This window comes from Symphodus melops (assembly GCF_947650265.1).
Source record: "Symphodus melops genome assembly, chromosome: 15".
In the NCBI taxonomy this organism is placed as follows: domain Eukaryota; kingdom Metazoa; phylum Chordata; class Actinopteri; order Labriformes; family Labridae; genus Symphodus; species Symphodus melops.
The window spans coordinates 12,794,249-12,806,954 of NC_136705.1; the positions used below are offsets into that span (position 1 = coordinate 12,794,249).

Here is a 12,706-nt window from a genome sequence, read left to right on the forward strand (position 1 = left end):
TATTTTTTTTAAATCGCGGCATAAAAAAAAGCCCTAAATATCGAGCCGGAAGACATTTGATCGAGGCGTCATTGAACGCAGCGCTGTCATGGCGCGATAATTACTTCTGCGCCCTGAGTCGGTGTCTTCAAAAATAACCTGCAGGAATTTCACAGCCTCTGATGCGGTAATTACGTAGGTGGGGCCAGGTTAGGGGGTCAACTGTGAGTGTGTGTGCTCAGGAATTAACACATTTTAAAAGAAGGGAAGGTACACAAAAAAAATCGTGTAAGTTTAATAGCGAGGTTATTTTGAACAAGCAGGTCTTTTTTACCATGAAGGCCGCTCTGAGAGCTACAGAGGCAAACAAAAAGTGGTTTCAAGCTAATTTTAATTGCCCTAATAAAAACAATATAAAGTCCTTAGGCAAACGTTAGCCCCCAAAAAAGAGCAGCGCGTGCGCCAGTTTTAATGAAGACAAAATATGTTGGTTTTAGAGTCACGACGGACTTTTTTCTTCTTCAGGCCTGTTAAGAGTCAAGTGTGTGCGCGTGCAGTAATCATTATTATTACAGGTTCAACCTCTGATTAAGCTTTCTTTAATCACAGTTATATCCTAAAGGCTACATATATTCTCTGTGTGGTCGTCGTGTAATTTTGTGTCTTAAGTGAGTTTCATCGGTTTACAAAACCAATTATGATGAATAAAAGCAGCAAATATAAATTATATTGTAGCTTGAACGTGGCAAGAAATTACCTTATTTAGTATGAGCTTAGTGTAGGCTACTTATGTCGTAAATAACGCTGTCATATTTGACTAAAGGTATGATCAAACATATAGGCTATCTGTTGCCACATTAAAGTAGGTCTACGTTTTGTATGTCTTGTTGAATATTTCTCACTATCTGCTTAAAACTCATATGAACATTTTGTTTCCGAGGTCAAGGATTTGGCTCTGGCCTACTCTTTTTTAAAGGGCCAAAACGTTTCTAAAAATGCACAGAGAACCCTTCAGACATCAACACGAAGACTATTTAAAGTAAAACGTGCATCCAGTAGTTTTTCTTATTATAGTGATATAGCCTACTTCATCGGGCCTCTCAAATTCTTTGGAATCAAAAAGGAAAGACAAATCTAGCTGAGTAGTCTCAACCCAAAAATGTCCAGGAAACCAATTTCTCCCATTACAATAATCAGATTATGATCAATGCACACTTCCCGTGTATAGAGTCCCTACAGCCTGCGCTCACTCGCTCTCCCTTCACTCTATTTATGTAAATTTTACTCGCAGCAGCTGAATAAATATCTGCAGACCAGGACATTAAACATGTTTGCGCCAAGACGCGCAAACAGCGCAGCGAGTGTCCACCAACAGCAGCGGATTTGTTCGGATTTGCATCAAACAAACATTTGCTAGCAATCTTGTGGGATTGTTTAAGGAGTGTGAGGGAGCCACAGGTCCCGACGAGACAGCTGCTGCTGTGGCTGCGGCTGCTCACCTTCAAGCAGCCGCAGGAATGAAAAGGGAGAGCCGAGATCCTGGCAAAAGAAGAGGAGATCAGCTGTGTAATGTTTCTTCTGAGGACGTGAAGCTGCATCAAACAAGGCACCTATGAGAACCAAATTTCACTTTTAAAGCAGTGGCACAAATGAAACCATGGGTGAAATAATGCGGGTCTTTACATCAGAAAGGTATACTGCAACACAGTGTTGATTAGATGGAGGATTGTAGATGGAGAACAATGAGCACATAAAATAAATATTCAAATAAATACAAAAAATGACCAACCTTGACATTCACAACAACACTCATATGTATTAAGTGCAAACAAGTCCGAAACAAGTTGCGAAATTTATATTTAACCCTTTAACCCCTTGTGGGTTGAGGGGATTGAAATTTCATCTGTGCTGTATGTTTAACATGGAGCATATTTGACAAGTAAAGCCTACCTAAATATAATAAAAGGCAGAAAAATGTTGTAGATTAACATAGAAACTCTAAACTCTTGATATGGTTGTTGACGTTTTAAAGTGGAATCAAGTGTAAAATGTTGTATTGGGGCTTTTCTATTTACGTATATTACATTTGTTTTTGTTACACACACACACACACACACACCTTGAATCAGCAGGTCTTTTACTTTAAAATGATCTCTGAAAAATAAATCAGAGACAAAAATTAGACAGCATGAGCATAATACATATTTATAAATGTTCTGTCAAGGACAACATGATTAGAGAAACAAGAGCTTTGAATTCTATACAAGAATACACATATCCACAGACTTTCAAAATGTCTTTTAAATCCATCTCTGAATATTCATCAGATTTTGTATTCAAATTGAATGGTGGGAGAGAAAAGTGAAATATGATCATACAAAAGAGTTTAACCTCTAGACAGAGGGAGGAATCAAAAATAAGTCGGTGATGAGATGGATGATCAAATCTTAAAGCGAATCTCTTTGATAAACACATTCTTGAAAAGTTTCAGATGATCAAACCAGCACGTGGTTTACGAGGACACAAGTAATTAAATAAAGTTGTGAAGATCTTCTAACTGAATAATGTATGTTTTTAATCTGTAGGCATGTTTCATTTATGGAAAGTCTGATACTGAATGGAAAAAGAACATTAATGGACTAGGTTGTGTACGTGACTGTGTGTGTGTGTGATGAGTGTTGTTTGAACCAGAGCTGAGGGGTCTGACTCCTCTACACTCTGTTCAATAGGACAATCGATTGCACCACATCGCCTGCTGTCAGCCGTCGACCTGCTGGCCTCTCATCCAGCTCCAGCTCCGGCGTCTGAATGTGGCTGGACTGGAAACTGTTGACATTTTGTTCACACTTGTCCAGGAGATGAACTGGAACTGAGCTGGACTGTTGTTTTTTTTTTTTTTTTTGCATGAGCGGTTTAGATGTATATCTAGGTAAGAGAGAAACAGATATACAGATAAACAGACACAAAACACACTGTATTTAAGTTGATGAGACCTTAAAAGTCTTGATATGTCAGAAATAAAGTGTGTGAGGGAAGGAGATTCAAAATATTCTGATAGCGGGCTGCATGCGGGGACAGTTTTCTTCAAGGAGAGGAACACTTGTCTTTCATTGGTTGTAGACCGTCGCCAGACCGTGGCAACGTGGTGTTAGTAGGGCGGTATGAGGAGTGAGAGGTGAGACAGAGCAGGATTATATTTACCTGTGAGGTAAATCTAAGGTCAACTAAACAGCAACATGGGAGGAGTCTCTTGTTCTTTTGCTTTGCTTGTAAAGGCCTCATTCTGGTTTCTTAAGAAGTCTGGGCACATGGAGTGGAAGATTTTGATGTCAATTTCACAAGTTTCCAAATGTGAAAATAGAGATTTCTCAACAAGGCTTTTACTATCACTTGGATTAGTCAGATCAAACCTAAAAAGCGGCGTGCGCACCAATGGTTCCTCTGAGTTAAAGCAGTTGAGTAATCCATATAACACAAGCCATGGAGAGGATTCATGAAATTCATACTGTTGGTTAAAGTTGAACAGAGGCCAGTGTCAAGAAGACAAACCATCTCTCTCCGTTATAGGTTCAGCTGCTTTTTCTCGTTTTTCCCCTGACGGCTAACCCTAGCAGCCTGTTAGCATGACTGTATTTGGCTCTTGCCATACCGATTATTATAATGAATAAAAATGTATATTTCTTGGATCTCGATGACAATTTTAGTGAAATTTTATTTAACAAAACTTGAGAGCAAAGAGCTTAAAATGGAATCAAAGTGACTATTTTCTTTGATAATATGTGCAGCGTTGGCCATAATTAAAATGTTTTACTTTACTGATGTGTGAATAACTTCCCTGAATGCTAACGTATCGACTAATGAAGCTTGGCTAATCAAAATGTGAAGGAGGTAAATGCTGAAATAATGGTAACAGTGCACAAGCTCACTATGACAACAAGTTACAACTTTACATACATTTTATAAATGATCTACAGAAAATTGATGGAGAATATTTCGATTGATGAATAATAATTGTTGTTTTAACAACAATATGTTTGATGTCTTCCACAATCAAAATTTGCTAACATTGAACTGTTTATGTACTCACAAGATATTTCATTAACAACTTTTGCTCAGTTATACCTGTATTTGTCATAGTTCTTTTTAAATAAACTAATTTTGTGTTTGATTGCTGATGTTTAGCTGGTAGCATGCTAACACTTGCTAATGACAAGCAAACTAAGTCTGAGTCTAAGGCTAAGTCTGCATGTTGTTAGTTTTGCACATAATAACTCCTGGATACATTTAACTTGTATTTACAGAGTCATTGTCAGGTTTAAAATGTGACCAAAGTTATCATAATTGTTCCTATAATTGATCTGTCATTTTTTTTGTTTTTAAATCATGGGAATCCGTTTGGGAAAAGTTGTTGAGATATCGTTATCAAAACAGGAAATTTGGACTTCCCTGCGGTTAAATAGGTATAGGTTCATACTCTGTGGATCCTAAATGTCCGAACTCAATTTTGTTGCAATCTATTCAACAGTTGTTAAAACATTAGGGACCAAAAATCCCAAACAAAAGAGTAATGAAATATTTTTCCCCTGTACTTTGCCAGCTGCTAACATTCAATGTATTCAATGTCAACATTAATATTAACCTAACCAGGATGTTCAGATGTTTTCTTCTAATGGGCTACTGAAACAGTTCTCAGTGTAGTCATTTCACACTGTGTCATTAACTTATATGTTCTGAGGCTTTCCTCCAATAGACTAATCTTTTCTGTTGGCAGTGATGAAGCCAAACACTTCCTGATTTCTTTCTGTCCTTCTTTAGCTGATGTGAAATCTGACATTGGTTTCTCTGAAAACAACAACTCAAAATTCTGATTTTGGCTGATATTTTTCACTTGTCTTCTCATTGACTTCCTCGCTTCCCTGTGAATCAGCTTCAACAAGCAATGTATAGTAGAGAGGTACATGTGGAGAGTTAGTATTATCTCATCTGGAAAGGATGCAGAGGACCCTCATCCCGAGTCACAACTTGTCTTTTCTTTCAAGCCTGCAGACGTGGGAAAGCTTGAAGGAGGTTTGTTGCCCTGCAGGCTTTAATTGTTCCACCGAGGACGTCGTCGTTGGTGTGTTTGTGTGTATGTCAACAGACTGCTGTCTGACATGTTCGTTACATTTCCTTGCTGTTTGGTTTGTTCCTCACTGACAAATGTCTCGCTACATGCAGAGCCGTAAGGCAGCAACGTCTAAGAAAGTTAATTGATGTAAACCAAATTTAAACCTTCCTCATGACCTTTAAATGATAAAATTACAGCTTAAGGTGGCACCCTCTTTTACAGTTTGTGGGTAAATTTACAAGTTTGGAAAACTGACTACACAGAAGATTAAAGGTTAAACCAACATTTGTAGATGTAATGAAGCAGGGACCCTTATCTGGACACATTTCTTTAACAGTATACCTCCAAACCAGTGCATATTAACGAACATGTAAATGTAAATATGCCAGAATTAGCCAACGGCTACTTTCCATCTGCAGTCCCTGGCAGGTCAGAAGAAATAACACATTACATTTCAATAACAACAACACAATAAGAAATACAAAAAAGATTTACAACACGATAGAAGAACTGGACAAGTGACGCACACCAAATTAGTTCTTGTAAGTCCCAAATATGAGACTAAACCAATGACAGACATAAAGCATGTGAAAATCTATTATGGTTAAGTTTTATATCTGGATATCTCTCATGTTAAGATTATATTCCCGATCACCCTCTGCACCACCTACTGGACAGTCAGTGGAGCAGCTTCTCTAACAGACTGGTCCAACTCCGCTGCCACAAGGACAGATACAGGAAATCTTTCCTATCGAAAGCCATAACTCTGTACAATAGCTCACCTGTTGCAAGCAGACAACTGTCATCATGATCATCTCGGTCTCTTCATACTGGAACCTGTTCTGCTCATGCAAAGTTTATTATCCCTGCACACAAGTTCACTTCATCGGTCTATATACTTGTCATTATTATTATAGTCAATAGGTTCAGCTGCTAACTAGTCTAACTTGTCTGCACTCCTTCACCAGGTAAGAAACTTCACGCAACGATTCAACATATACTTCAAAATCGTTTTGATGATTTGCTGATGTTTAATGGAAAGAACTGTTGTTTGTTGAAGTACTTACATGAACCTTTGTTCTTGAACTCTATCACTTGTTTGGTTGAGCTGGTACAATCCTTCAAGGAGAGTATACTGCATGGCTCTCTGGCAGAAGTCCGGTCCTGAAGACAAACTCCTTCTGTTATCGTCCCAGTACAGACATCACAACAGTGCCGATAAATCAAAGAGGACATTGACAGTAGAAGCTTTGATGAGGAAAAACAGAAAACCAGGACGAAAAGGGTCATTGGGACTTGGAAACTGAACAGGTGGCAAAATGCTAAGAATGGCAATGTAATGTGTTCTGTCTGAAAAGAAGCCCGAGGTCCTCCTGACTCCTAGCAGGGCTGCGGTGTTGAGGCTATTTAACAAAAAGTTGACCACAAACCCATTGAGCAATGGAGAAATCTAGCTCTGGGATTGTCTTCAGGATTAATTAAGTTATTTAATTTCTTATCTTATCTTAAACATTAATATTGTCTATGGTCCCAGCAGAGTTCTTATGTTCCTCTCCGACCTCAATAAGAATGAGTAACAAGTTTAAATGATTCTTTCTTAAAGTCTACTTCAAGACACAACAACAGCAATACAATACAGATGCGTTGTCTTGTTCTAAATGATGACACACTGTAGCGTGTCTTTATGCACCGTCTTTACTTCACTGACCCCCGTAAACCAATAATATAAGCAAACTTCTCTGTGATTTCTGTGGGGATTAAGATCCTTCAAATGAGACCCTGTGGAAAGCAACTTTACTCTCGTTGATGTCTTTAATTGCGCTGACATATTTGTCCATAACAGTTTGGGTGATCTGACTTGTGGAGATCATTGAAACCAACCTGTAAAACTCAAAATAAATTGCCATGAGGGAAGGCAAAATCAGTCCAATCAGAGCCTTAATTAGATGTGATAAGGCCTCTGCACAAACACTGAAACACAGCTGTTGCTCTGAGGAGAGAGAATAAAACAAAACAGATAACCTGGATAATAGCAAGTGCTGCAGGCTTAATTCATTTCCAAATGTTAACAAGGCCGTTTCACAGCTCCAGTGTGCCGCGCAGTATGTTAATACCACTAATAAGCCTATCTGTGCCAGTCATCTCGGATGGCAGAGATCTGAGCGTGAGGCAGTGTTTCTCTAAAAAAGCTGCTGGCCATATTTTAAATGAGCCAGAACTATTTATGATTCTACAAAGCTGACATAATTGCTTAAAGGGGAACTGAGGAGAGCATTACTTTGTTTTCTGTATTATGACAGAGGAGATTTCACTGCTTGCATGTCAAAAGGACTACTGAGGAGGCCATCAGAGAGATGGGAGGATCTCCTGCTCGCCTGTTAAGCAATTTTGCAGTTTTTATTCAAGCTGTCAAGTCAAACAATCAGGAGATAATGCAGCCTTGGTTCGGAAATTATAAACGTGTCAAGAGATGCACTAAAGGCAACGACAGATGCCACTTATCAGCAGCGGCCTCTGCAGTGTGACTGTATCATCAGTGGGGAAATATAACATTTTGATGTTTACATAAGAGAAGTATTAGTATCAGTCAGAAATGTAATTCCTTTCACCCATCCCTCTCGCAGGGGATTGACTCCCCGGAAAACATACAATGATTTTTTTTAAAGCTAACACAAAAAAAAAGGGAGCAGAAAAGCATCCTCGCTGATCTTATGTCCATTTCCAACATTGCTTCTTGTATATTTTTTGGTGGAAATCCTCTTAGAATGCAAAGTAAATAGATTACGATACAGTGAGGGATTAGTGCTCGCGCAGCGCTGTCAGATTAGTCGCTGAGCGCAGCGCGTCGACAGCTCTGACACGGCCATGGCTGCTGTTCAGGAAAGGGGCTCCGTGCGATGCTTTAAAGACGCTGGTTGGCTCCTATTCATGAATAAAACTATGGCCCGTAATCTCGGCCAACACACGCACACACACATATCTATACAGCACACACACACACACACACACATACAAAGTCTGGCACGTTCAGCATCATCGGTGATAGAGAAAGCACAAGTATTTATTTTTTCTGGTTAATGAAAAAAACCCTGTCATGTTTTTAATGGCAGAGGTGGTGTGACTGTTTTCTCTTAAGCTTCATTTGCATTCTTCAGTCAAGAATAAAAGGTCTTCAAACAACAAACATAGTTGGAACAAACATAGTTTCTCAAAGTGTTACAGAAGTGGTTGTACAAAACGAGTCCTTTTACAAATACTGCTCTGTTTTGAATATCAGGCATCTTTATCGCCATATGCTGCTCTGTATAAGTCTCCATCTTGGTGTTGTGACAGGTAAATAATGACAGAGAGCCTGTTGTTGGTGAGATGCTCCTCCTCAATATCTCCTTGAGATTTATAAAGTGCACTTATTGTTTTTTCAAACCGTTCCTAAGTGGACCACATGAAGCGCCCCGGGATCGTCTTCGTCCTGGTAGAGAACAAACAGAAACGTTGTGTTTAGTGAACCTGAGCTGACTTTGTTTATGAAGACAGCACATGGAGAACATTGTTTCAGCATCAATCCTGTAATCATGTCCTGTACTGACAAACACTGATTTCCATATCTGAATATGTAGTTAAATACATTTGTTTTTTAATAGTAAAATGAGTCAAAACTCAGTTTAGCTTGAGCAAATATATCAGACATCTTCATTGTCATATAAAACATTTGGCTACAAACGTTCAGTTTCAATAACTGTTTTCAAATCCGATCTGGACTGTGGATGAATCCACTCACATTTTTGTTGTCACCGACTCCTCTGCTGCTTCCTGCAGATCAAAATTAGAAGATGTTGGAGGATACAAGTACATCAACTCAACATCAGACATGCATAATCACACACTGCAGCCCTTCAGCACATGAACACACCCTCACACTGAATGCCTGAACAAGTTACATGCTCCCTCAGTGTCGCCTTTTTCTTGTTTAAATGAATATAAACCGTTGTCACTCATGGCGATCTCCCTGTGCTGAGCCCTGTGTTAATAACATTATGATTGACATTAAAACCCCAGCGTGTCTTCAACTGATGTTAGAAAAGATGATGCAAATTCCCAGCTATAGCCTACAGTCGGGATTATCAAATGACAGAACGATTTGATAATGACACAATTGCTAATTACCTAAAAAATGTAATTAATAAAATGTAGAGAGTAGAACGGAGGAGAGGAGGAAGCGAGGAAGATGAGGAGGACGAAGTGATGTTTTCTTAATGGCTGTTTTTTCCTAAATGACCCGTTAGTCATCTCAGACATCTGAGACCTGCAGAGGAGAGCACTCAGGCCACGTTTAGAGACTACAGCAGGCTAAATGTCACAGGAGAATTGGTGCGCGGCTTAAAAACGTGACCTGAAACTGGCACGTTGAAGAGGATGAAATTTATTATAATTGGCTGACTTTCTGTCTGCTGTTTTTGTACTGACTAGGGAACGGGCGTTTGTAGGTTGCACAGGCTAAAAAAAAGGAGTGGTTTTGTTAAAAATCAAGAAGAAATAAAAGAGAGATGTAAAAGTAATCCATATCGAGGATGGTTAAGTGTGAGTGTTTATGGTTGGGAAGCAGCAAATCAGCACAAGGCGGACATTTATGAAAGAACACACTTTCACAGAGCTTGTGAGCATAACGTGTGGAGAAAACGTGTTGGGAAGGAACACACGTCATGTTTTATAGTTCAAAATAAATCATTTTTCTTCATAGATAATAAAACATCTATGTGGCAGAACCAAAATAGGGTTCTTTGTGCAGTCGCTTCTTTGCCAAAACCTGGTAACCTGAAACAGTTTTGTTTCAGATTTGTTTGTGTTATTGTGTTAAGTGTTGAGCTATCAGGCGAGACAGCTTGTTTCTGGTTATAGTTTAAAATAAAGACGAAGCTTCACAAACAAACAACACCATTTTTCTTATTCAAATTGTTATTCATATTGTAGAAACAGAGACAAGTTCAGCTCTAAAACACACACACACACACACACACACACACAAACACACACACCTGTTTGTTTCTGTGTCCTGAACACGTCCGGGTCAACAGTCACACGTATGCTCTGTTCCCGTCTCGTCTGATTGGCTCGCCCATCAGCACTGGGGTACAGGGAGAAAACAGATTAGATATTAAAAATGCACCTTAATGTACCTTGTTCAGTGTTTTCTTTTGTTAGAAATTGTTTTTAAGAGAAATGGAATTACAAATCACTTCCCTTCGAGTAAAACCTGTCTCTCACACATTCTACTCTGTATGATTGTCGAGAGTGGAGAATATGAAGTCAAAAGAAAGAATCAATGTTGTGTCCAGAAATCTGTTGAAAACCAGCTGCTTTCTTTCTTAACATCAAGGTGTCAATTGTTGTTGTCGTTGTTTGTTGTCGTAGTTTTTGTCCCAACCGTTTTTAAGATACTGTATTGCTAATTGTTGTAATAGCAAGTAAAAACAACGGCTGGCGTTTGGTTGGTTATGGTTATGCGTGGTTACTGCGACTGACATGAGAACCCGCAGTGCTCTACGTGTTATTACTTTACTATTAAAACTTCAGACAAAAAAGATGCGTCTGCTTTGCTATGCATGCTGTTGGTGCCGAGTGAGAGATCAGGACAAAACAGAAGAGTGGAGGAAAGGTCAGACTGAAAATGAAGATCTGTGTAACGAAAAGAACACTCTGTGATACCAGACCAAGAATAAAAAGGTGTAAAAATGGACTCTGAAAAGTAAAGCAAGGAATCAGACAGTTGAGTAAAATGAACAGTATCTGTTATCTGTATGTGGATGAACCGAAGTATGAAGTTTCAAAATATCTGAAGAAATTACTTAATTAAAGCCAGAATTAGGAAACTCACTATGCATGTCATTCTAGGAGTTGTGTGACTGATTTTTTTTTTCACCATCATTATTCTTTTCTGCTTAGTATAGCAGCGTACAAATCTATCAGGCAGATTATTATTTATTATTGATCTGAACTCATAACTTTAACTTATTGCTTGTGTTTGGAGTTATACAATGTCCTTCCCACAGGCAGGGCAGAATGAATATGACTCCTTTATGCATCTCAAATAAATCATAAAGCTTCTGTTTGAAAAAAAGGCTAAATGGATAAACTGACTTTGCCTCATTAGCATAACAATAACTTTTGCCTCTGCTAACCAACCTTAAACATATCTTCTATTCTCCTAGCTCCACTGACAGAGGAGTGTGTGATGACTGAGAGGCCAGCAGTCGTCAAAGGAACGTTGGGAGGCTTCCCAGATTCCCCTCGTTCTCTCTCTCTCACTTCGGAGTCGGATTTGGGGAATGCAGGAATCTGCAAGAAGCCCCCAAACCGCCATTGTGCTTGCTTCCCTCTCTTTTTTTCTCTGCTCTTTTTTCAGCTTGCCAAACAGGAGAACGCCCGTGCTACAATTCCTCCCCTACTCCATCTCAGCTTAGCTGTCATTGGCTCCACATGAGAAACAATGAAACTTCATCGGAGACCAGATTACAAAAAAAGAAGAAAAAAAAAAGGGGGGGGGGGTAAAAAAAAATGTTCTAAAGGAGGAAATTGTGGAATAAAAAAGGCAGAAGCTTTTGTCCCTTTCTCTCTATGGCTATTATCTTTTGGGAGGTTTGGGGATCGGCTTTCTCTGCCTCTGTTAGCGGTGCAGGGGAAGACCTGGGGTAGTACAACCCGGGCCGTTGGCTGCCAAATCGCCCTAACACTCTTTACCACACTTTTTTTTTTTTTTACTCTTTCTTCTTTTACTGTTTTTTAAAAAGAGCTTAGTACAGAGCATCTCTCTCTGTTTCTGTGTCCCCCCCCCCCTCCAACACACACACTCACTCTCTCTGGACCCGGCTTGTTTAAATTGGCTGATAGGAGGGGATTTGGGATGGATGGAGGGGGCTTAGAGAAACGCAGAGTGGAGGGTTTGGAGGCAGAGAGTCATCAGTGTTACAGTCAAACAGCCATGAAAAGCCTATGAGGATGAAAAGAACAAGAGCGCCTTTTTATCTAATACACGCAAATCCCATATAAATACTCCAATATGTTAGTGCGGATATGACAAGGAATGCCCCTCCATCACTTCCACCCGTCCTACAATAATAGAGACATGGATGGACATATTTGTGTGTGTTTGTATGTGTGTGAGACAGGCAGAGACAAAGAGGGCCATGCTGTCAGTGTGTCTTTAGTCACACTGTTTCGACACGTCATTCACAAAGACAAGTGTATTAAACAATCACTCTGAAACAGTGAGTTTAGTCTGCACTCTGGAGACTGATCCATGGTGAAAATGGACCCTGTGGAGTTTTAAATGTGGCTCTGGTTTCAGCGTTGGGGAGCGTAAGACCCGGAACTGATGTGGCTTTGACATTTGAAATGTCACTGGTAGTGAAGGCTTTTAGGCTGCAGCTGGGTCATTTGGCCACAGATGCTCTCATGCAATTCATACACAGACAATAGTGATTCTGAGGAAAAAGAGGCAACATGTACAAGTAGAACAGAAACAAATCTGCATACAAAATATGCCACAGGATTCATTTAGAGTAAGTTGAAATTATTATTTTTTCCAAGTGACTTCGTAATAATAACAACTTGACTTGAAGTGAT

At 39.4% G+C, this 12,706-nt stretch overlaps 1 protein-coding gene across 4 annotated transcripts in view; it reads right to left on the reverse strand.

Annotated features, from left to right (window-relative positions):
- Positions 1-8,118: 8,118 nt before the first annotated feature.
- Positions 8,119-12,706, reverse strand: part of wdpcp (WD repeat containing planar cell polarity effector) — a 71,780-nt gene continuing 67,192 nt past the window's right edge. For all 4 annotated transcript variants that reach the window (XM_079362472.1, XM_079362471.1, XM_079362470.1 and 1 more), the window contains 3 exons: positions 10,120-10,208; positions 8,865-8,896; positions 8,119-8,555 (listed from right to left, as the gene is read on the reverse strand). In XM_079362472.1, coding sequence (XP_079218598.1) covers positions 8,505-8,555; positions 8,865-8,896; positions 10,120-10,208 — 172 coding nt within the window. In that variant the 3' untranslated portion in view covers positions 8,119-8,504. The remainder of the gene's footprint in view (positions 8,556-8,864; positions 8,897-10,119; positions 10,209-12,706) is intronic.